Below are 25,349 nucleotides of genomic sequence, written 5' to 3'. Positions count from 1 at the left end.
AGCAATGAAACATTCATCAAACCGAAACGTCGCAAACGGCAATTAAACCCATATATGTAGTTGAACACCTATTTAGATTTACTTATTTATTAGAAACCTTGACAATGTACCTGTCTGTGTATTACATTTGTAATAACTCTAACAGATGTTATGTGCAATAAAGAATTGTCATTTTTCATTTGTCAACACTAAACATGTATGTTCAAGGATAGGCTATGAATATAGAGGCCAACTAAGCATACAAATTGCAAGCTTAACTAACTAGGATAGAAAAGTTCAAATGAGTTTTCCAAACTTTTTACGGTAAAATGCTTTTTGGAGTATATCTACAAGGAAAAAGAAGAAACAAACTTTAAATTCCCAAATTGATTGGGTGTGTAGTTGATTTTTGAAATACTGAGATCAGAATATCTCAAACAGCAAATAATACTCTGTAGTAGAGTACCTATTGCAACTTATACAGGGTGAGTTTGAAATGTCCCCCTCCAACTTTTTTTCAAATATCAATCCAAGACCACTTCCAAACATTGTTAGGCAGTAAGTAAGTACTTCATTTTGACAAGGTGGTAATTTCCGGCCGCCATCTTGGATTCGCCATATTGGATACAAAATATATTTTTTCAAATGTAAAGGTGGGGAAATTACTGCCTTGCCAAAATGAAGTACTGTACTTACTACCCAACAATGTTTGAAGGTGGTCTGGGATTGACATTTGAAAAATATAGAAAAAAGTTTGAGGGGGAGGACAATTAAAACTCACTGTGTATAGTTAAAACTTGTTTTAGTCTTGTAGTTAGCGTCTCGGACTACGGATCCATAAAAAACCATAAACATTTTATGGATTTGGATCACTTTTAAAAAAAGCGTTTGAATTCATTTAATTAAAAAATCCACTAGGTAGACTCAAGCAAAAAGAGAGGAAAAAATCAATTATTCAATGTGAAAAGTAAGAAAAATAGCAAAGCTTATATCAAACTGTTGTGTTGTGGAAAGTGTAGATTTGTTTTACAAAGCATATTTTTACATTCAAAAGCTTTTCAGAATTTGTCTACAAGGAAGAGAAGGAAGGTATGAAATGTTAAAAGTCATAGGTAGTGTGGAACCCCCAACTTTTTGTTGTACAGTTTACTCATGTGCTTTCAAATATTACCTCAACTTGATTCCAAATTCAAATAGACATGAACTTCTTGATTAATTCTTACCAAATTATTAAGAAGAGCTACATCATCTTCGGAAAGACCATTAGAAGGGGTGGCTTTAGAAGAAGAAGAAACCTCATCACCACAAATATCACAGTCCTCATCATTCTCTTTGGTCTCAGATTTTGGAGAAGATGGAGAAGATAAAGCAGATTCCACACCACTTACAATCATTGGTTCTATGTTTTTTTCTGTAGCTGTAGAAGGCGTAGTTGTCGTTGTAGTTGAGGTTGTGGTGGTCGTAGTAGTGGTAGTGGGCGTGGTAGTTGATGGTTTTTTTGGAGTAGTTGGTTTAGGGGTTGATGGTTTAGGAGTAGTTGGTTTGGGAGTTGTTGGTTTTGGAGTAGTTGGTTTGGGAGTTGTTGGTTTTGGAGTAGTTGGTTTGGGAGTAGTAGGCTTAGGTGTTGTTGGTTTGAGAGTTGTTGTGGGTTTAGGAGTGGTTGTTGTTGGTTGAGGAGTGGTTGTTGGTTCCGGAGTCGTGGTTGTAGTTGGTGATGGTTGTGGTATTTCTGTCGTGGTAGTGGTAGTCTGTTGGGTGGTGATTGGTGTGGGAGAAGTAGAAGTTGTTGTAGCTTTAGTGGTAACAGTTTTTTGAGTTGTAGCGGCTTTTGGTTTTGGCTTTTGTGTAGGTTTTTTGGTAGTAGTTGTTGGCTTTTTAGTTGTGGTTGTTGGTTTTTGAGTTGTAGTAGTTGTTGTAGTGGAAAAGGTTGTAGATTCTGTGGTTGTTGTTGTGGAAGAAATAGTGGTGCTTGTTGCTTCAGTTGAAGCCATAGAGGTTGGAGTCTGAAATAATATATACAAACATACAATTGATGAATATTTACATTTTTCACAATGCATGCAGTCTTAAGGGCAACAAAAGCTTTATCAAAACATCAAATCAAAGAGTTGGCAAAAATATAATAAAACACTTAGGTATCTTTATTCAATTAGCTCTAAATTTCAGAAAGTCCTTAAGATTCAAAAATATTTCATGCAAATTTGGAAGCATATGTGAAATTAGAGGTTACCGGTACTTATACTAACTTCATTTTTCTTAAACTTTCTTCTCTTAAAATCAACAATATTTATGTATTGTGCCACATTATAGTTTTCATTGAAATGACATCCAATGATGAAACCTAAATAAATAAAAAAAATTCCTGAAAAAGATCCATGAACTTACCAAAAAGGACCTAAAATTATTTATGTTAGGAATAAATCTAAATTTGAAATCCAAAACCAGTTCATGTGTCAGAACTTTGAACTAATGTATCTACCTACTCTAATAGACTAGTTCAATAGCAAAATTAATGATTTATGGATTTATTTCATGCATCAAGCTCATGCAGTTGCAGCAAATATTAAAGTGTTTTCTTTTGTAGTGTAAAACTCAACATAAAGAAAATGCAAACTTATTTTTTTTTTCAAACCTTTCAAACGGTATATATCTTTAAAAATAACAGTTTTGCTACTTCTCCGTACCAAGGATGTTGAGGAAGTGGCCGGGTAGAGATACGCTAAAGGTCTATCACGTTCCAGAATGTCGCTCAGCTCCTTCTTATTGTACGGATCAACTTCAGCTACCAGTTCGTTTGACTCTGGTGATGGATCATCAGGTACTACTGTACCATTGGGGTACTTCCTGACGATTGTACCGTTGGGATAGAGTCCATAAACAAAAAACGGGACTTCAGTTGGGGGCGTCGTTGATCTAGCAGACACCCGTCTTACTAAGGTGTTGTTTGGCAAAAGGGCGTAAGCAACATAGCCTGAGGAACTCTCGGATTGTGGACGATTAGTGCTGCTGGGGGAGCTGGTGAAAGTTAATGGCTGAAGCGTCTGCGCTGAAGTTAAGATCATTTCCGGAACTGTTGATACCTCAGACTTCTGTACTAAGTTAGATCTTGCCGCTAACTGATCCTCAGTAGTTGCAGCTTCAGTTGTTGTTGTTGAGGTAGATGATGTCAGAGGCTTCTGTTGTTGGGGTGGTTTTGGAGCAGATGGTGGGGTTTTGTCTGAGACTGGTTTCTTGGTTGTTGGCTTTGGAGTTGTGGGTGTTGGTGGTTTCTTAGTTGTTGTGGTGGGTTTTTGTGTTGTTGGTTTTCTCGTTGTGGTTGTAGTTGAAGGAGCTTTTGTAGTGGTTGTAGGTTTTTGTGTTGTGGTGTTAGGCTTTTTTGTTGTTGTTGTTGAAGACTTTTGTGTTGTTGTGATAGGTTTTTGAGTTGTTGTGGTTGGCTTTTGGGTTGTTGTGGTAGGCTTTTGAGTTGTTGTGGTAGGCTTTTGAGTTGTTGTGGTTGGCTTTTGAGTTGTTGTGGTAGGCTTTTGAGTTGTTGTGGTAGGCTTTTGAGTTGTTGTGGTAGGCTTTTGAGTTGTTGTGGTAGGCTTTTGAGTTGTTGTGGTAGGCTTTTGAGTTGTTGTGGTAGGCTTTTGAGTTGTTGTGGTAGGCTTTTGAGTTGTTGTGGTAGGCTTTTGTGTCGTTGAGGTTGTTACAGGCTTTTTTGTTGTAGTAGTTGAAGGTATTTTAGTTGTCTTAGGTTTCACTGTTGTCGATATTGTTGTTTTTGCAGATATTGTTGTCGTGGTTGTGGATGGTTGTGTTGTTGTAGATGTTGATGTTGTTGTTGCCGGGGAGGTGGATATGGACATAGGAACGACTGTTTCATCGTCAATAACCTGAAATTAATAAAAGTTGTTGAAGCGACTAGTGTGCTAAAGCATCATGCTTTTACTTTGTATAAGTTTGCAGTTATGTGTATTATATAATGCTGTGCATGACATTTGATCTAAATGTATAATTTTTGCATATTTATTATACAACAATGAAACTAAATTTCATCTTCGTCAGTAAAAGTTAATTATACACTTGCAAATTTTTAGTCATTATTATATCGCTGTGCGTCTTTTTCCAGAAAAGTGCTATGGAACGATATATCGTTGATCGCGTTTCTTCTGATTAGTACTAAGGGAAGATATATTGTGCCGGCACGACTTTCGATCATGAGGGTTTAAATCGGTTGACTAGATTGTTGTTTCAAAACAGCGATCGTTTCTTTTGATTCCTCATACAATCGAGGCCCAATATATCGTTCCTTAGCACTTTTGAGATGAAACATTTTATTTTTACCGATTTTTTTTCTCGCACACTAGACTTTGCCCCCGTGGCATGCCTACCTTTTTTTGGACGAAATATGTAAATTACTTAAGAATTTTTTTGGAAAGTTACAAAAAAGATTCTGGCATCAAAAGAGTTAAACGCAACTGTAAATCAATTCTTGAAACTATTTTAAAAGACTATTGATTTAAGCTATTGAATCAAAATGCTTTTTCACTATGAATAAGTTGTAGACTTTTGATGATGTAAGGATAGAACTTGAAAAAGCCAACCTTTAGGTTGAACCAATCTGGTTGTATTAATAAATTGAAAGGGAATCATTATGTACAAGTAAATATTTTTGTCAATAATATAGTTGAATATAAATTGACATTGGTATTACAAAAGATCGCAATATGGGGATTGTGGGCGCACTAAGTAAAAAAAAATTGAGAAGAAAATTTAAAAACAAATTTTCTGACTGTAATTGATGGGAGATTTTTATTACATCTCTTAATTAATCATTTATTGACCTTCAAAACTAATTATTCCAGCATAAATAATTTTGAAGAGATCTTTAACTTTCGCATCAGTAAAAAAGAAACTTCTTGGTTAAAATAAGTGTTAAAATTGTTTATATTAGTTGTTAACAAGAGTAGCTCTGTATCTCTAAATACTAACTACCAAGTTCAAAGGAACATTATAAATTAAGGGACTGCATTGGTTTTTAACAACTACCAAGTTTCAGGAATATTGTAACTTTTAGGGGAGATCATACGTTTCCATGCATATTTTAAACAGGAATCATGGCAAAATGAATCATTGTACTCACCGAATTCTCCAAAGGCGATTCTGTAACAGACGTCTCAACAGAAGAATCTTCTGAAGAAGCCTCGGATGAAGACTGTTCAGAAGAACCCTCCATAGACGGTGTTTCAGATGAAGAAGTCATAGCCGTAGATGATGCTTCAGTCACTAGACTAGCTGATTCTAGCTTTGGCGCTCTTGCTTCTAAATCCTAGACAAAGCATCAAAAATGTCCATTTAAATATGTTTGGGAATATCATGCAGGCATAGTCAATTAACAAAATATATATTTTGTAAAATATTGTTTGTAACATAATTTCTCAAAAACAAAAAGTAAAGGACAAATGTAAACTCTTACCTAAAAAGTATGAAAGAAAAATGTACTCAACATCAACACTCTCAAACCCTTCATACTTGGCTTAAAATACCCACTTTGTATGGTCGCCATTTCAATGAAAAAGTATTAAGTAATAACCAACTTGAGACATCAATCAAAACTTCTTCAGACTTATATTTGATCTTCTATCGTATACTTGATTCCTCCTTTACCTTACAGGAAAAGTAAAGGATCGTTTTGTAGGTCCTGAAAGTTTCAGGACAGCTATAGTATCTGAGACTGCTATTTTGAAATACCTGACTTATCAACGCACATTCTACACAGTGAACATCAAATAGAGTTAGGACAAGTGTTTAAGGGGTTGAAATTTAAATTAATTTGTATTTTACACTTACAAAAACTTGGATTGTGACAGGCTCTTGGTCATCAGGCTTGTCAAACGCCACAGAGATAGAGCTGGGGGTGAAGCGGCCTGGGCGTCGCGCTGAGAGTCGTGGCGGAGGGAGGGGGGTTGTAACTCGTCTGGGAGGGGTGTATGGCGGACGAGAGGAAGCTCCAAACCTCAGCTTCTTCACTTTCTGATCTACTTCTTCATCCAACACTGTAATGTTGCTTTGCTTTATTTTTATCAGATACACAAAATAATATAACTTTGGTGGACACTGTAATGTATGAATATTAGCGGTATTCGTTTTTGTTTTAGTTTCCATGTACATCACAACACCATGTAACTGTACTATCATACAATTTTCAATAAAAGGCATTGGCTAAAAAATCACCTGATCCTCTCTCCACCTAGACCAAAACGCCGTCCATGTCCGTCCGTCTCTTCACCACTGTCAACCTTCAGTAGTCCAACCCAAACAAACTATTTGTGGTCGGGTCATAGAAATGTGAACTTTTGTTATTCTGTCTACCTGATTCTGATTAGGCTGTGGTGTAAACCACGAGCACTACAGACACTATAGATCATGTATTGTTTAGCTTATATATTACTATGAGAATGTCCACTTGCTTAAAATCTGAAAGTTTTTTTTTAAGGCTGCTCGTTTGATTGGTTTGTAATCATAGTTAAGAAAGCAGAAACACACATAGAAAAGGTATGTTCTTAGAACAATATATTCCACTAACAATGTCCTTTCACATTGTCATTAGGTAAATTGTAACTGGAGGAATCCAAAAAGTTTTTTTTTTAATTAAATTTTCACTGCAATAAGACAACTTACTTAGAACTTACTGGCCAATATTTTTTTAATTGAATAGTGAGATGCCTAAAAGTTCCGGTGATGCTAAAAGTTTAGCTCTTGACTCGCCAAGAGAGATCACCACTGCCAGCAGCTGATGAAGTGAAAGTAGTAATTATCTCGTGTCAATCTAGAGTTGTCTCCTCACACAGGAAGTTGCTAGCTCATGTGTCATATGTCTTATGATTGGCAACTTTTTTTAATAAAAATAATACCAAGTCAATAATGGTCATTGGTTGTTCATGGTAAGTTAATAATGTCTCTTAGTGATACATGTTAGAAAAAAATAGCACTATATAGAGGAGGTAGTAAAATGTATTAACTTATTAATATTTTTTTTTCAAATCTACCCATACGGACTAGTAAATTAATCATAGCTAATCCTACAACTATAGTAGGCCTATATCAGTTGTTACCGTTGTGGACTTACCGGACTCAATAGAAGTTTCCTCTTTGCTTCCCAAACTTTCTTTCCCACCAAGCTTATTTAAATATTTCTTCCTATTTTTTGCTTGATACAGTTGATACCTAGGTTTGAACGTGGATGTATTTAGTACCTCATCGCTTATTTGCTCAGTGCTAGCTCTGTAGCTGTAAGACTTTGTTCTCCTCGAAGATGGCACAAATCTCTCTCGTTCTGTGGTCGGTTCTGTCGGTCCCAGAGTTTTAGGATCCAGCCCGAGATCGTTCAAACTTTTCAAATAATCCTTCGAGTAACTTGGTTTTTCAGATTTTATTTCAACACCATTTTCTTTGTCTTGATCAAAGTCGTTTTCTCTGGGTATTGTTGAGTACTTTTTCTTTCTTTCCTCTAATAGTTTTTTGTAGTCCTTGCTGTCCGTTCCTGTCCGAACACTCTGCGTGTTTACCAATACTTCTTCTTCCGCTTTACCAAGATCATTATAATTTCTACTTCCACGGGAAGTGAGACTTCTTTGTCTACTGGCTGAACGAGAAGAACTTCTTTCAGTTGCACTTGACTCAGCTTCTCTGCTGAACTTTTCAGATGGTCTTCGCCTCAGTGAAGACTCAATAGATGGCTTAACATTGTCCTCTTCAGTGTTCAAATCCTGTAAAAAATCATATCTACCTTTACTCATTTTAAATATTTTTGGTTATTAAAATTTAATATCAGTTAACAGATCAAAGGCCATACTAATAAAACCTTGAGTTTATGGTTGGTTTCTCCTATACACTTCTGGAGCTATTACATGATATTTGAAACTTGAAAATTCATACTCATTGAATTGTTATTCTCTTGGAAGGTTTTACTTCTCAATTACAGAGTTGGCAAGTCTGGTATCTTTATAAAGCAAATATCTGAAGTCAGTTTATTCTTTTAGTTAGATATGCGCTTAGTAATATTAGAGTGTGTGTAAAATGTTAAGTTGTTAAAGTTTCAAACTCTTCAACCCCTCACAACCCTCTAAAAATAAAAATAAAAATTCAAAATCAAGCCCCAGCTGCCTTTCATTAAGGTGTCGATAATACAGGTTGATCCTGACCAAAGAAAGAGCTGATGTTAGTATCAAAGGTATAATTTGCATCTCCTCTCCATTCTACACTCATATTCAGATTAATAAAATATGCAGCATTGTGTTCATGTCTGGATGATAATGATACATGTAGAGACAAGTACATACAGAAAAGAAGGTTGCAGCAGTAGTTGCCTCGGCAGTCGCTGATTGTTGTTGTTGTCTGCGCTGAGCTTGCTGAGCCTCTCTCTGCTTTTTCTTCGCCTTCAGCAAAGCCTGTTATACGAAAGGGATGAGAAATATGGCCAACATCTTTTGATATTCAACGATTCAATAAATTTTGGACACCTTTGTTTCATAGCAGAACTTTTAAGGCCGTCAAGGAGGTAGTAAATTAGAACTTGGCCGCAAGACATACTTATTTTCTAGGTGTATGCTTTAAATCTTAAAGAACCCATTAGGCTGCTGATTCTGAGGGATTTATCAAGAAACCTATAGTAATTGGAGTCTTAATTAATAATTACTAGTGTACCTGTTGCTCGAATTCGAGCAATTGCGATGTTGCGATGTATCATAGGCGTTGTTTTAAAACGAATAACAGTCATGATTTGAAATTCCATGTAAATTAAGCAACATTGTCTCAGTTCTCACAGAACAATTTTCATGTGGTTTACTCTATAGTTTGTTTTAGAATTTAGCTTTTTTTTCTAAGAATGTTTCTTTATAAATTCTAAAATAAATGTAAAACAAGATTAAATATTCTACAGGTATGGAAATTTCTATTCTAAAAATCAATAAAGCTTACAGAGTTCATTTCCAAATTATCTAATCATGTGTCATGTGTATTCAAAATGTTCATGAAGTTCTACAATGTAAATCCAGCCTTCATCAATAAACCTAATTTTTATATATGAGACAGTTTTGTCTGTAACTCTGTGCAAAATAAACCCCACTCAAAACATTACCAGAATCTCTTTAGGTCCATTTCCGGCTTTCTTAAGCTGCTTGTAAACTTCGGGATAATTGTCATCTTCGCTGACGTCTTCATCCTTTCCACTGCCAGAGCCTTTCTGGAATCATGATTCCGTTGAAAATCCACGACCAATGTGGGAGGAATGTAAACTACTTGTGCTGTGGAATGAGCGTGCGGATGCATGAAGCTGAAGTCCCATGATGCCTTGATCGTTGAAATGAGTGCTCAAGCAAAAACTCCTACTTACGTGCTTTGCAATATGGTGAATTTATGAGAGGAATGAAATGGAGTGAAAAACAACGATTCATGATCATATTGATTCAAGTATCATGCTGTTTATAAAGTAAATATTTGGCTGTAGAAAAACCATCTTGTTATATGCGTACCGGTAGTTAAAATAATAATCCAGTTTTAACTAGATAATTAACTAGAGATACTGTTCTTCAATTAATTCATAAGGGATAGCCATGAAGTTAATTTGGGGTTTTTAGAAAGGAATTGAGTTTAGCTAGCTTACCTGAGAATATTGAGGTCCAGAGGGCTCGTAGAAGTACAAGAAAATCGTAAAAAAGAGATTAGATATGCAAGAAATATCTATTAAGTATATGTTTGTGCAATCTTTATTTGTTTGACTATGACCTCCAGGACTCAAATTTGTCATCTTAGCTATATCAACTCCATTCTTTGAAAAGAGGTGCGTCTTAATTTATAGCTTTAACAAGTTGATCTTTCAAATATCCATTAAACCCCACGCCCTTAAAAATAATATTTGTTATGACTACTGTGCAATTTAATCTGGAATGAATTAAGTATCTAAGGCAGTGTTGTTATTTTCATGTTAATATGTTCCCTATACTCATAACAAGAGCTCTTCTTCATTTTCTTTTTTTTTTTAAGGAAATATGTGAAGGACAAACTATTTAGAAAAGCTTGCATGAAATTTAAATTTTACATGCAAAGGATAAGAACTATACAATGTACATATGTATAAAGCCATATATTATTTCTAGAGATAAAAATAAATATTATACAAAACCTTAAAAAATTTAGGGGAAATTCTAATATTTTAACAATTACTGTACAAGATAAAAAACCTTAAAAAATTAAGAACATTTATTGCAGATTTCAGTTGGCTAAAGAAAAATTGTTGTGTTTGTTAATTACTAAGTTCAATGTTATATAGTTTAGCTCCTGTTTCTATATTATCCATAATTATAGTTCTGTCATACAGTTTGTGGCATTTGCTTACCTCATTGTCATTCAATTTTCCTTGCTTGACTTGTCCTCTCCCTCGAGAAGGTTTGGCTGTTGGCTCTAAGTCTGCTGTCGGCTTAGGAAGAGTTCTTCGACCTCCTGACCTTGAAGGAGATCTTATAGGAGAAGATTCCGTTTGCAACTCAACAGTTGGAGTTGCTATGTTCACAGAAGTTGCTCTGCCACGGTTTACGGTTGAACCTTCAGTACTCGACTCCGCACTTCCTCGAGATTCAGCAGAAGTTCTGGTTGGAAATCTAACTTGGGCTCTTGTCCTTGTATTGCTTGCATCAACTTCTTTTTGTTCCGATTCTCTGTTGGATAAGTTCCCTCTACTTCTTGGACTAAATCTTTCTCTAGCTGTTGATAATCCTTGAGCTGGTTCTGAAGTTGAGATTCTTCCACGATTTGTTGGCTTACGAGATTCACTATCAGACTCTTTACTTCTCTGTCTTGTTCTGCTTCTAGATACATTTTCAGACTCATTCTCTGAAGGTCTCTCTTGTCCCCTGGATCTTGCGTGAAGTGCCTTGGTCAAACCAGTATTATCATTGTTTTTTAACGGTGAATCTTGAGGTTTTGATCGATCCCTGACGTTGGCATGGAGGGTTGATTGAAGAACTTCATTAGGTAGTAAGGTCAAGGCATCGTTTGATGCAGTTGGTAAAGCGTCAACTACATTTTCTATTTGTTTGTTCACTGGAATGTCTGAATTGATTACTTCTTCTGTTCCTGCATTTGAACTATAAAGAGGGAGTTCAGTGAAACCTTCACTAGTCACTGGTAAAGTGGACTTAACCTTATCGGATACAAAACCAGTCTTGCTTGAACTATCATCAATGGTTGTTTTGACTTTTTCTTCAGCTAAATTTCTTCTTCTGCTGAATATTTTAGACTCTACATCTTGCCCTGGCAGGTCAATGGGTTTACGACGGAGAGGTGAAAATTCACTTCTTGTTCTTGAAGGAGTCGATGTTCCACTTGTCACTTCTGGTACACGACTTCTGGTTGTGCCTCTGCTTGAAGACCTGCTGGGGAAATTTTGCTCAAGAGTTCTGGATCGAAGTCTAGTACCTTCCGAAGATCTTTGTAAATTTCTTGAATTTCCTTTAGGCTCAGAGGTGATAGCTTCTTCTGGAGCTTTGGTCTGCCTGGATCGTGATCTACTTGGAAAAGTGACATCTTCTGGTGATATACTAGTGATTGGTAACAAAGGCCTCCTTTCAACTGGACTACTTCTGGTAAAATTGTTTTCATTTCTTGATTTTGTTTTTTCTTTATCACTAAATCTACTGTTGATATTCTGAGATCTAACTGTGGCTGATTCAGTATGGCTGATGACATCACTGTCCAATCTTGAAGGAAAGCCGTTTCTTCTTTCTTCCTTGTTGGTTCTACTTCTTGTTCTTTCAGTGCTTAAGTGGTTTTCTTCTTCAGGCTCACTGCGGGACCTAAGAGTCAGTCCTTTCCCTCTTCTACTTCCTTGTCTTAAGTTTGAGTCGTCAACAACTGATTCTCTCTGCCTTGACCCAGGCCGTCTGCTGTCTACTTGAGCTTCCGTTTCTACTGTTCTACTCCTTGATCTACTTATTGGTCCTCTATCACTATCTGGCTCAGCTGACTGTCTTTGTCTCTCAAATCTATGTGACCTAGTTGATGATAATTCATCCTCGTCCTCTGCAGGTGAGTCAGATGCCTGGAACAAAAAGAAAAAACAAATATTAGATAAAATTTCTACAGTTCAGAAAACGGGGTGTATGTTTTACTAGTTTGTCCTTTGTGAGGAATTCAACCCAACTATTTGTTAGCGCTGGTGACTTTATTTATAAATTATTTAACCAAATCAGTTGCATGTTATTTGATTTAAGTTCATTTCAATTTCCAATGGGAGTAGTCTAGGTCTAGGTAATGTTGGGGTACTTGGTAACTGTGCATTGATTGATAAATCTTATTGATTGTCCTTATTACTGGGCATTTCATCAAAATAAGACTCATATAATCATAATCTGTAAAATTCTAACTTTTTTCTCTTAGTCTCAAACAGGTATTTGCATTTTTGACAGATGCAGGTCTACAAACATCAAAACAATATGCAAGCTTTTGCTGTATTCCCAAAATGGGTAAACTAAAACAGAAATTCAATTGTTATCAGTTTTGATTGAATACTCCAACCAACCCAACAAATTACAAAACACTACTAAATAAAATCTGAGAGTTTTCAAAAAATGTTGAAGTCTTAAGAAACGATTTGATTTTGAGATTTCATTATGTTATGTTTCATTATGTTATGTGCAACCTTGTCTCAATGAAGCAGGTAAGTGACTTGATCCATAGTTAGGGTGTCTCCGGGTGCTATTGTCTACAGTCTGGGTCATGTCACCCGACACTGTATTGTCCGGGTCACAGTCACTAGGCCCGGGTCTGAGTCAGAGTCTAGGCTTGTGCAAAGGAGGTGACAGGGCGAAGATGATAGAAGACTACTACAATGATCGTTGTACCTTGGGTAAGACTTGTTGATAAGATTGAATATGCTTGGGAACGCTTTATGTGATAGGTAAAATTAGGTTTGGCATCAATGGTTTGTTTGCCATGCATATGTTTTAAGTCATAGTATTTATTGGAGTGCCTTGGCCTTAGTACTGTATTTATATATATAGTTGTTCAAATACCACATTCACATTGCCAACAATCCTTAAGGTAATACTAGACCATACTCATCTCGTTTATATCTCAATTCCTTCAATTATTATCTTCAATTGTTGCCTAATTCATATTTTAAATACAATAAAAAAGAAAATCTAAATGTTGACTTTAGTTTTTATTTGATTAATTATTTTGATGATGGTTTGGCTTTTTTTAAATGATAGTTAATTAAATTTAGTTAAAAATGATTTTGTGCTCTTAGTGTGTACTATGAGGTTAATAATGTACATAGAATAAACGGGCCTAGGACTTTTGTTGCGATAGCAGGCTCACCTGAATAAGAATTTGTCCAAACTGGTACATGAAACACAAAACATTACGCTAGATACAAACAGGGTCGGACTGACTCATCCTTGTATCTACACCAAACATCAATTGGAATATTACTGACATTGACAGTGATATATTCAAACTTGTCTAAAGTCTAAATTATGTGTTTCTTGTGCCGAAATGGTCTCTTTCATAGTTTAATACTGTAGTACACCATCAGAATACAAAATAATTTTTGGAGTGTATGTATAATATATTTTCTTCAACTTCTTTTTAATCCAGGTTATGTACTTTTATTTTCTATTAAAATTAAACATTTAATTTTACTACGGTACAATTTGAATAAGGTAAAATAAGTACTGTACACTGAAAACCCCTTTAAAGATTAAACATGTGTGGTTTGAAATATTTAAATAATTAAATTCAAGAACAATTATTTTTTAGTTAATTACATACGGTACTTGTATTTCAAAGTTTATGTATGGACTTTAAAATATTCAATTTTAAAGCTCAGCTATACACCTCAAACATTTATATCAAGTTATAATGTAAATGGGAGAAATTCTATTTTTATCAAGTTGTTTTACTTCCACAAGCAGGGTTGTTCAAGCGAGCAGGGTCATTCTTCTTGTTCACGTCATTATCCGCAGTGTTAAGTTACATCTCCTCTGGGTTTTCAAGGCTATTTCACAGGTTTCTCACTACAATATTCTACGTTAAAGTCTTTAAATAGGTTACCAAAAATGTATTATCATAATGATTTTAAAAGTTCATATTATTAGTGATTTATAATCAATTTGCAGGATGAAACAACACTAATATATTATTATTAATTAGGGTTGACTTTAGGTACCCATACACATAGACAGTAGTCTATACTATGTATTGAGGTATGGTAATAATTTACCAATAATAGTACAGTCTATTAATAGTCACTATACTCAGCTAATAATAATATGACTTTGGGCCATTTTGATAAATATAGAATGTACGTTCACCATATGCAGTAATCTATTAATGTAATTGAACTATAAAAATTCCATTTGAATTTTGAAGTTTTGGTGTGTTGAAGATTCTAACTTTCGGTTTCTATATTCTCAGTAATAGTTACAACTAAATGTTCATCATTTTAAAATTATATTCAAATGAGCAAAGGTGTGGTTGGTAATTAGTCAAACTATTTTTATTGCACGATTTCATAAGTTAAATGCAGTTCAAACAAGCCAGTAAGAATTTAAACTATTAACCAAATAAACTCCAATTTGTTTTGTTATAAGAGACGGAAAAAAATTTAATTTACCTTTGCATTTTACTGAAATAATATGGCTTTATTTTATACAACATTGTGGGAAATTACTTTGGAAAATTAAGTGCATTCTGTAGTCATCACAATAAAAAGTGAAAGTAATAATTGTATGCAAAAGATGACTGATGTTGTGGACTGAGTGGGTGGAGTACAATGAACTTAAATTGACATCAGCTGTCCACAATCTCACTCCCACTATGGCTTCACAGCTGATAAGATAACAAGCTACCTGCTTCCTAACCTCACTTTCTGTTCAGTGAAAAAGTACAGTAGATTGGCATACAATATAGTTTATGTCTTTGGGCTCCTGTTCAATGTCTTCTATTCCTGGAAATGGTATGTTCAAGTTTTGTTTAAATTATTATCTTTGAAAATAAACTTCAACTATGTGTGGGTGGGTTCAAGTGAGGGTTTTCTCTAGAGTACAGGTATTAATTTAACTTGCTTAATCAAAACAAAAACAAAAATCTAACCTAACATTCAGGTATCTCTAAAATAATAATCTCCTTATTTTTCTCTTATCATAAAAATTTGTTCTCTTACCTATTAGTTCTATAATAATATAGTGTAATAATATATATATAATATAGTGGCCTGTAGGGGCATAAGTCCCTAAAAAGTTCAATAATGTAAAATACAAATTATAATATTTAAACACACTCAGAAATATATTATTTATCTAAGGCCCACACAATGTTTCACTTATTGGGTCTGATGATGATAGGAGTGTCCAATCGAAATCGATTACCACTTATCATCTTTTTTGTATATTTACCGTCTTGTGAGTAACAGTATAAGCGTAAATATATGTTTTAAGTGTTATAAGACGTTTCTTTAATTTACTTTCCGTAAATTTAATAACACGTACAATGCTGATCAAGAAGTTATTTACAAAATATTGACTAACGACTACGATAAATCCCAAATTTAAAATTTTTGTAAATTTACAAAGAAAGTGTAGAATAAATCTTGAACATATGTTTTGAAATAAAAACAAAGCAGAAGTTTTCCATTTAATCTTGAATCATTAATTATTTTTTGTCAAATGGTTATTTCATGTTAAATGTTAACAATACACAAATTTGAAAAGTTTCACGGTAAAATAATTTATTTCAACATTCTTTAGTGTACATAACTAAAAAGTCCTAATCATTATATATAACGTTGTTTTATATAGTACATTGAAGAATTGACTGGCAATTATAAGTCATCTCTTATAAATCACTAAACTCTGTGATATTAGTTTAAGACCAATTAAATAACTTAAAATGCAATTTTCTTTTTTCGTAGACTTCAAAGTACACTTTGTAACTTACTTCTTAATTTGACAACTGCTCTGCATGAAAAATGTTTGACTCTTCCAATACATTTGTAATATGTCTACTGGAAATAAACATGTCTTATGTCTTATGTCTTATGTCTTATCCAAATGTTAATATTGCGTACCGGCTTAGTGATAAATTATGATCAGCTGTATTGAAGTAAACAAAAATCAGCAGTAAATTAAATGGCTTCTATAGGTAATGCTATTCTTATGGAGAACATTTTACGTTATAACTAATTTTGTATTAAAATTTTGTGAATTTCACTATTTTTACCCTCCGTCATGGGATCGAGACCTTTAATTTGAGCCTTCTCCCGTCATTCTTCGACTTCCCAGTCGCCCACAATTTTGACACAAAGAATCAGCTTACGTAATTAATAAATAGATGTTACCAACATTATAAGTTTCTCCTAAAATATTTATCTAAAGAATAAAAAGTTATTTACCGGTAGTTAAACTAATTTGTAGTGATTTTAAATTTGTAGTTTTTGAATTGCTAATATTTGTAATATTATCTGTTGTAATATTAACCGCCCAAATCCCAATTGGATTTTATGATTTTATCTAGGTGATAATATATTACAATTCTAGTCAACCCGGCTCTGCAACCCTAAATATAGCCTGAAGTAATGTGAAAACCGATCCCGGATAGTGCCTAGAGTCCTAGGGCAAAAAAATAGGTACTTTTTTAAATTCCAACACTAAATGATAGTTAAAATTCAATAAAAAACTCTTCAGAGAAATTGAAAAATGAAACCAATCCAGTTTTCTTGAATTGTTATCTGTTTGACATATTGACAGAAGCTGATTAATTTTGTTTGGCTTCAATTCAAAACTCAAGTCAAGAAATTAAGTAAACAACTTGAAATTTATCACTGATTTAAGAGCTGTTGAGAGCTCTTGTCTTGTTGATTGCATTTTCAAATTGTCTTGTATAAAATATACTTTTACAATTTAATTAAAACTAAAAAGGGTCTGATCAATTTCTAAAAACTCGGTTCTGCTTTTCCTGTGCTTTATATATACGTATTTGGGATGATAGTTTGATGGTTTCAATGACAGCGCAACCCTTAATAATTTATCTGCGAATATAGTGGAAAAGTTTGTATATTAAATTATAAGGTCCACAATGAACAGGACTGTTTTGTTGCTTTCTAGCTTTGGACATTTGAACTCTCTGAAATCAAACTGGAAAATGTTTAGGAGAAATTTAAGTAAGCAAGCTATAATCATATTGTTAAGGAAATTTTAAAGTCATATCAATGAAATTATCTAGTCTGACCTTAAGTGAGCCGACAAGTTTTTTAATGATAAAAAATGTTTGTCGTTAAATGTATTTTTTTATGATTAACTTGGTTTATTTGACACAATCATTCAATTGAGTCGTGTCTCTCTGAGGATGATTCCGATGATCTCGGAAGTGGTCAGCCGATCAAATGATGTCCCCAGTCTGATAACTGATTGATAACTATAACCTTCCACCTTACAATCATTGTCTCGCAATGATCTCGCCATACTTAAACTGTGCTGTGTGAGTATAACTTTCATCTTTAGTTTTTAAACTCATTAAACGTTTTTCATACATTTGGGTGAAATAAATGTATTTAGTTCCCAATAGTTTTACTTATATTTTCCTCATTTGCTCTTCTGTGTACAGAATGTGCTACAGTACAAAACACTTCAATGTTGATTTGTGTTCAAATTTGTCACTTCCTTTGAAAGCTTAATTACACTGTCAACACATCCTGATTTCCATATTTGTTAATTGTTGATTCATTTTGATGTTAAGTTTTCTCTGATCATTAACTGCCTGTTGTTAGCTCCAAAATGTATTATTTTTTGAGTTATTGTATAAAAAAACTTCAATGTTGGCTTGTGTATTGTTTGTATGGCAATTACAAATAAATAATTTTATAGAATTTCAATTTTAAAAATCAAAGATTAAGGAATGATAAAATAAATCAGTTTTTAACAGGTATTTTTGGTGGAGTGTGTATGACAAACATTTTGTTACAGAATTTAAAAACACAAAGCACCTATAAGTATTTTATTTCTCAACAAACATCATATAATACTCTTTTAATTCTTATAATATTATAATTCATATAATTCTTACTATTAGTCTACACCAGTCATATTTTGGACTAAAAGAATAAAAATGCAGGTTAGCGAAAGCGGCCCAAATTCCTTAAATATTTGTGGTTATGCGAGAAATCCTGGCCCTCTTGTACTGAAGTCCGAGACGCTAACCGCTAGGTTAGGTAAACACCCCCTTAACTCATTAGTAAGCTAAACACACATCTAACTGTGTTAAGGGTTATTCCTCAAATCAGTCCCAGCATGTTACAATTGAGTCAGGTTACAGTGAACAATAATTTCATTTTTTAATGGATTTTCCTTTGCGCTATCATTGACTATATAAATGGCGCTATCTACACTCATCCGGCACAATTTTGACGCAGGTCCGTCAGTCCCTCTGCTGGCGTCCGTTAGTTAATTTCAAATTCCTTCCCACCGATATTTTGGGATTGTTCGGACGCCTAAAAGTCATGTGATGTAAGTGTTTGATATTTTAAAATAGTGTTTTTGTTATTTAAACAATTGTGTTTATGTTTTATTAGTACGGTTTGTAGCAATCATCAAGATGGACAATGAAAAATGTATAGGATATTGTGTTTTAGTAAATAAAACTCTTGACTGTAACATTACTGTATATAAAGTGGCGGAAGACTGACTGCAACCTACTGGCGTATAAATGACTTAGGAATTGCCGATGTAACTGAGACTGGACTGTGACTCGACTGATGTGTGTGAATCAACCATTACTGTTCCAATAACGTGAAGTAACTTTACAGATGAGAAAAAGTCCTCCACCGGGCTTCCAGCCAAAAAGATGGATCTCGGAATAGACGTGTGCGAAGACACTTTCGGAGACGATGGCCAGGGACATCTCGTTCGACGGTTCACTTTGACTAACGAACATCGCATGAGTGTTCAAGTGATCAACTATGGAGCAACCATCACATGTATCAAAGTACCAGACAAGAGAGGCAACGTGGACGATGTCGTGTTGGGTTTTGATGACATGAGTGGTTAGTGACCAGACGTAAAAGTAAAATAAGTATTTTAAGTAAAAGTAGTACAGTAGACTCCCTATCATCCATTAATCGTAGGACCTGACCCTTGTATAAACTAAAGTCTGATACCATCAAGAGTAAATGCAAAAATGAATAGTCATTATATGTGCAAAATTAGTGAACTACAACAAGGTTCTATACAAGAAAGGTATATGTAAAATCTGAACAGTGTTTTATAAACAGTCAATATGACTTTTTGTTCATCTGGCAATGGGCAAAGAGTCATTGGTAGAAGGCCATCCAGGTCATCCGAAGTCCACAACAAGCAGATCTGAATGAGAGAGAGATTACTGTATTTGAAAGTGGTAGAAAACTTGAAATTAACTAGGATATATTAAAGATACACTTTAAAGTTCTAACTAAACATTAACAAATAAAAGATAAATTAGACTTTATGTATAAGAAAGTAGTTTGAAATGTATGGATCAAAATATAAAATCTTTTATATCCTGTACTTTTTACAATTTTAAGCACCAAAACTGAAACCTACGGAGAGTCCCATCAATCACTTCTAGTTCATTGAAAATTGTGCTATACCACTACAACAAAAGCACTACAATATAAGAATATGCAGGATTAGTATTTGTTTCCAAAGTTTTCTTAAAATGCATTACCATTTTGTTTATTCTCCTTGGGGTGAGGGGGTGGGGTAGGATTTGGAATGTTGTGTTCTACTAAACATTTCATAATTGTTTTCCAGGATACTTGTCAAGTCAAAACCCCTACTTTGGAGCGACCATTGGCAGAGTGACCAACAGAACATTCCCTACAGACTTCTTGTTCAACGGACAACATGTTTCTCTTAGCAAGAACGTTGGAGGAGTTCACTTGCATGGAGGATTTAGAGGATTTGACAAGGTAGCTGAGAACAAAGATTGACTATAGGTATACTGCTGTAATGAAGATATTCCATTCTTTATATTATAACCGCTGCCAGTTTTATAATAAGAACTTAATTCAAAATAAGTTTTCAATCTGCCAAAGCCTGTGCGGAAAGTGAAATGTAAATTTGAACAAATAGCTTTGACTTTACATCTTAGTCATGCTATTAGTAAGGATACCTACAAATGATAAGCCATCTTATCAATTAATTTGACATTTGGGCAGAAATAATGCTAAAAATACCACTAACTGGAATGATGGTTGTGCGTTTATTTTGTTCCTTTCAAAATGAAATACTTATTGATATAAGTCCCATGAAAACTAACAAAGAAACATTAACTTACTGTCCTGCTTTGTTACATTATTAGATACCTACTGTATTGTGGTTCCGATTGTGTTTCTAGCTATAACTTATTGAATGTTTATTGATCGACGACTTTTCATCTGAAAGAAATGAAAAAGCAAAGAATTCTTTTTCTTAAGCTATCAAACAGTACTTTTAAGCTGCAAAACTATTAGGAAATTGAATACAGATTATTTTAGAGTTCATTTTCCTACTACTGGATATTGAAGATTTAAATTATCAAATGAACTGTTTCTTGGTCAATATCCTTTGATAAACCGATAAACAGATTATTTCATCAATCCCTCCATCCTACAGGTTATCTGGGATGCATTCATGGGCCCGGATCGGGTGACCATGACCTACCTCAGTCCTGACGGAGAGGAAGGATATCCAGGAGCAGTCCTGACAACTGTCACATTCCAGCTGACTCCAGACAATCGTCTGATCATCGGGATACGGGCATCCGTCACGCGGCCTACGCCTGTCAACATCACCAACCACGCCTACTTCAACCTGGCCGGCCATGTGAGTATGGCAAAGGAAAATAAAAAGCACCACTCTTCATAAAAATATGTTTATTAAATTGGTTTGGATCTGCATACAAATGAAGCACGTCTAGTATTGCCATCCATAATTCGTTTGCTTAAGTCCCAAAAGCTTAAGACTTTTTTGACCCGCATTCTCAAATCCCAAGAGACATCAAGATCTCCACAGTATAACCAATAAATAGCCCCACAGAGATGAACTGTGTCCCAAGTTTTCCTGGGTATTCCACTCTTTCCATAAAAAAACAAACAATATTCAAAATTAGCTCCATCTATGGTGCACTTTCGAATAAAACAATAATGTGAAGCAACAGTCAATTATACAATTGAAACATCATTAACCAATTTTCCCCCAAGCTGTAAATCGGATTGATATCTATCATTATTCAGAACAAAGTGATCTGTTTGTGTACAAACTACTAGTTGTTGAAATTACAGTAAATTACTGAATACTTGGATAAACTTTAGGTTCATGGCCAAAGTAAAGTTTTAGTTTGATTGTCTAATTAACACCAGAATCACCTCAATGCAGGTGACAAGATTTAAACAACATGATGCAATGAGAATAAAGCTTCACCAGTACAGAAGCCAATCATTTGTGAAGTTACATGTAATATTTGTTTTTGCTGTTTGTGGTTTTATGCACCAAAAGATACAACCAAACTCATCCTAGAAAAACAATGGTTCACAATTGCTTGCCACCAATGTATTATTGCAAATTTCCTCGTGCTACTGTACTATTGTCAATATCTTAGAAGTTAAAACTTTTATCAGTTCCACAAATATTCATTTGGCAATGCAATAATTAAATGTAACAGTAATTAAAGAAAACAATATTTTTAGTCCAATAACAATTTAACAATTAATTCTTTTACATTACAAAGGAACAAAAAGAGCATGCACGAAAATGGACCAAGTGGTTTTCCAATAGCAAAGAGAGTTTGGACTTGCAATTTGCAGAGAAGTAAATGAAAGTGAATTTTCAAAAATATTATCAGATTGGACACTTTTCATTTACGGAGACATAATTTAACCTTCAAAATTTTAAAGAGAAATGTATGAAGTTTTTAAAACTTTGACTTTGACTTTTGTACTTGAAAGAGGTTTTAATGTATTCAATAATCTATCTATTTATTATTACTTTTACAGGCTTCCGGGGCTCAAGGTTTACTCACACAGGTTCTCTCTGTTAACGCAGATAAATACACTCCACTGGAAAACTTCATCGCCACTGGTAAATTGTAAAACTAATAGAAAACTAGATTAAGCACCATTAGACAGGACTAACCTTTACATTAATAGTTTTTAACCCTTTACCCTAATGATTAAGATAATTTTAAACAAAACAAAGTACAATAAGGGAAAAATTTCAAAATTTAAAAAAAAACTGTTTTTAAAATTTTATTTGAGTTGTAACATGGACTGCCCTATGGTGGTCGTATTAGCTGTACAGTACCTATATTCAACTGTGTGGACTGTAAGAAATAATAAAAGATTCACTGTTTGAATTAAATTTAAATTCAACAAGAAAAGTTCTTGGTCAGCAGGATATCATCGACTCGGAAATCTCAGCATGGGCTTCAGTAGCTATATGTTGCATCATTGAACAGCACCATGAGAAGCGCTTGCAGGCGTTATACCAGTTAATTTTTAAAATTTGTTTCATCTGAAGAAGGTTTCTTTCTCCTTGGATTCAAATCTATGACTTTGGTTTTAATTTCCATAAAAAATTAATTCTCATGAGTAAAATGCTTTAAAAAAAGCTTATTTTTAGGTATTTACCAGTCACTTCAGACTTAGATTTCTACAATTAGCACAAAATCACAACCGTAAAAACCTACAAAAATATTAAATGAATAAAGTAACATACAAATATTTTCAATCGTTTAAGAACTAAGCCGACAAGGACAGAGATCCTAAACCCTTGCATTAGCACGCGGCGGACAGGTAGGGGTGCCCTTTTATGTACACATCATGAAGCCATACTAAAAAAATTGAATCGTCTTGTTGATTTAGCTCCTTACAAGTTCAATTAAAGAACAACAATAATCTTTAGCAAAAGGTTGTTTGTTCTATGCTTTTTGGTTACAGGAGAAATCAGAGAGGTGGCTGGATCAGGTTACGACCTCAGGATCCCAAAACAGCTGGCTGAAGCTTTTAAAGAGCTAGACACTGATGGTTACGACATCAACTTCTGCCTAAACAACAGCATTGTCCAGCCAGGGTTTAATTTTGCAGCAAGGTAAACTTAATTCATTATTTGTTGCTTGTTTTTACATTAGTTTCAGACCTGCGGTGCATGTGACACACTATGGGCCCGAGAGATATTTGCACCCCCCTTCTCACTTCCTTGGGGGGGGGGGGGGGGGTGAATTTTTCACTTACCTTGATTAGTTTCAATTCGATACTCTCTTACTCTAACAAAAAGTTTATAAAATGCCGTAGAGATTGTAGGTAAGAAGGTAGTCAATGCCACTCCTGAAAAGATATTCTGCCAACTCCCTTGCTTATTTTGACATTGTGTGTGTAAATAATTAATTTATTGCTTCAAATAACTTACATTACTTAGTTTGCCTCCAAAAGAAAAGAAAATTTATACTTTTTTTTGTACGGTATATTTTCAAAATTATTTTACAAATTTTCTTGATGCTGAAATTTTATATCATATTACACCTTTATTCCTGTGATTAAGCATTTCCCCTCTGATTTGTAAAGCAAAGAAGCAAATAAAGCAAAATCAGTTCAATGAATTAACTTGTTAAAACCTTTTTACTCAATGTGCATTCAAACTCTTTAGCATTTGAGTTTAGAGGTATCTGACAAAAGTATACACATGAATGTTGGATGATTTGGTCTACTTAATCTAGGATCAATTTATATTGTACATTCAGTGTTGACAAATGCTTGTCAATTGGACACTGAGAAGGACATCTGACCTAGGTTGTCTATTTTTATTTTCTAAGGACTGTTTAGTGATATTTTCTAAAAACAGGATAACGTTTAGAGAGCAACAAAACAAGGATTTGGACAGTCCTCTACAACATTGTTTAAAATACCAGTATGTTTGAAGATAATTTTAAGCTTCATCTAGAAGAGTTGTTTACTTATATTATCTTACCTGTTGCACTTTAAACATTATTTTACCAACAATATTTAAAAAAAATAACGATATAGCTTTTTTGACATAGATTTCTGTAGGTTTTTATGATGCACCTGTACGTGTACATGTAGTAAGATATTTCTATGTTTTGTGGCAGTTTTCAATGTCAATGATAACAGGTTCTATAAAAATGGTGGATTTGTTGAAATGTAGCAGATTTGATGATTTTTGTTATTAAGTGTCTTTAGGATTGTTCTGCATTATTGTGAGTAATTTGCTCTCAATGTATGGTGACAACTTTTGTTTAGACTGTTTGACCCAGAGAGTGGTAGATACTTGGAGGTCCACACAGATCAACCAGGACTGCAAGTCTACACCAGCAACGGCATGCCGGCCTTCAATGGCAAACGAGACGCCGCCTACGGTAAACACACCGGAATCTGCTTCGAGACTCAGAACTATCCTAATGCTGTCAACATCGTAAGTCTTACAAGAACTCACAACAGTTTATTTTCATTGAGGCAGTTTAAGATAAGAACTCTGTTCTCTATTTTAATGCAATGTACATACATATAAGCGAATGGAATCAACAAAGGACAACTAAACTATACTGTCATTCCACCTGGCTTGGTTAGAGCGAGGGTCTTAGAGGCAGAGACTTGTGTTCAAGTCCTACTAATCACTAATGATTTTTTTGCTATTTGTAATACCCAGTGGTTGGAACCCATATTTACCTATGTAGGTCTCAGGAAGAAACACAAAGTTCTTAAAATTCAAAGAAAACTGTATTAATTTCTGTATTGCGGAATTCCCTTCTAAAACCATAAAAATATTAACTTATAAGATTGTTTTTAATTTATTTTAAAACTAAACAAAAGTTGTCAACTAAATATTTTGTTTCAGGAAACATTTCCGAGCATCATAGTGAAGCCCGGAACGGACTACGTGCATTACGTCGCCTACTCATTCGGCACTGTGGCACACTAAATTCCGCTTAAACACTGCATTTTAACATTCATCCTAACCTATCACTGTGATCATGTGTTTAAGAGTTTAGCATAGTTCTCAATCCGTAAGCACTGCTCAATATTGTTCACCTTAAAATATTTATTTAATATTCATAACTATGTAACTCGTGTACTGTACTAGTGTTTGTATCATCTCATCGTGTTCATTATAGTTAACAAGAATTTTTGATTTTCTTATTTTACCTTTCTAACTCCAACTAGGGCTTTAAATCCAGGCCGTGGCCTGGTAGAATTGGCAACGTCGCAAGTGTTGTTTAGCTCCAGACGTAGGTAACAGAGTACTAATAGCTGAGCTTCTTAAGAATAAAATCAGTAGTACCATAGATTAAAGAAAGATTAAAGGCTA

General features: G+C 34.3%; 2 protein-coding genes across 6 annotated transcripts in view; one reads left to right on the top strand and one right to left on the bottom strand.

Moving 5' to 3' along the window:
• Nucleotides 1–25,349, bottom strand: part of LOC128988667 (mucin-5AC-like) — a 72,767-nt gene that overhangs the window by 6,637 nt on the left and 40,781 nt on the right. The window contains exons 3-10 of one of the 3 annotated variants that reach the window (XM_054410174.1): nt 10,358–12,058; nt 9,101–9,205; nt 8,304–8,411; nt 7,091–7,730; nt 5,812–6,017; nt 5,105–5,290; nt 2,664–3,854; nt 1,203–1,982 (exon numbers count right to left, since the gene is read on the bottom strand). In XM_054410174.1, the coding sequence (XP_054266149.1) occupies nt 1,203–1,982; nt 2,664–3,854; nt 5,105–5,290; nt 5,812–6,017; nt 7,091–7,730; nt 8,304–8,411; nt 9,101–9,205; nt 10,358–12,058 (4,917 nt within the window). The remainder of the gene's footprint in view (nt 1–1,202; nt 1,983–2,663; nt 3,855–5,104; nt 5,291–5,811; nt 6,018–7,090; nt 7,731–8,303; nt 8,412–9,100; nt 9,206–10,357; nt 12,059–25,349) is intronic. The other 2 variants (XM_054410175.1, XM_054410176.1) reach the window with 2 other exon arrangements.
• Nucleotides 12,773–25,165, top strand: LOC128988668 (galactose mutarotase-like). 3 transcript variants are annotated; one of them, XM_054410178.1, is made up of 8 exons: nt 12,773–12,865; nt 18,821–19,057; nt 19,803–19,960; nt 20,646–20,855; nt 22,025–22,109; nt 22,967–23,117; nt 24,284–24,455; nt 24,879–25,165. In XM_054410178.1, the coding sequence occupies exons 1-8, from the start codon at nt 12,829–12,831 to the stop codon at nt 24,960–24,962; spliced, it is 1,134 nt and encodes a 377-aa protein (XP_054266153.1). In that variant the 5' UTR covers nt 12,773–12,828; the 3' UTR covers nt 24,963–25,165. The 3 variants fall into 3 exon arrangements, with proteins under 3 accessions (XP_054266153.1, XP_054266152.1, XP_054266154.1); XM_054410177.1 differs by lacking the exon at nt 12,773–12,865 and adding an exon at nt 14,922–14,977; XM_054410179.1 differs by lacking the exon at nt 12,773–12,865 and adding an exon at nt 17,386–17,496.

Source organism: Macrosteles quadrilineatus, unplaced genomic scaffold (genome assembly GCF_028750875.1).
Source record: "Macrosteles quadrilineatus isolate MER2022 unplaced genomic scaffold, UCM_ALF_1.0 Scaffold_3__2_contigs__length_128488019, whole genome shotgun sequence".
Lineage (NCBI taxonomy): Eukaryota > Metazoa > Arthropoda > Insecta > Hemiptera > Cicadellidae > Macrosteles > Macrosteles quadrilineatus.
Note: the sequence above shows the minus strand (reverse complement) of the source record. Positions and strands in the feature narration are given on the sequence as shown.

Coding starts and splice junctions, on each gene's coding strand:
- LOC128988668 (XM_054410177.1), top strand. CDS start 14,935: ATGTCTTTGGGCTCCTGTTCAATGTCTTCTATTCCTGGAAATG. Junction 19,058..19,802: donor GGGTTTTGATGACATGAGTG/GTTAGTGACCAG, acceptor ATTGTTTTCCAG/GATACTTGTCAAGTCAAAAC. Junction 22,110..22,966: donor GGAAAACTTCATCGCCACTG/GTAAATTGTAAA, acceptor TTTTGGTTACAG/GAGAAATCAGAGAGGTGGCT.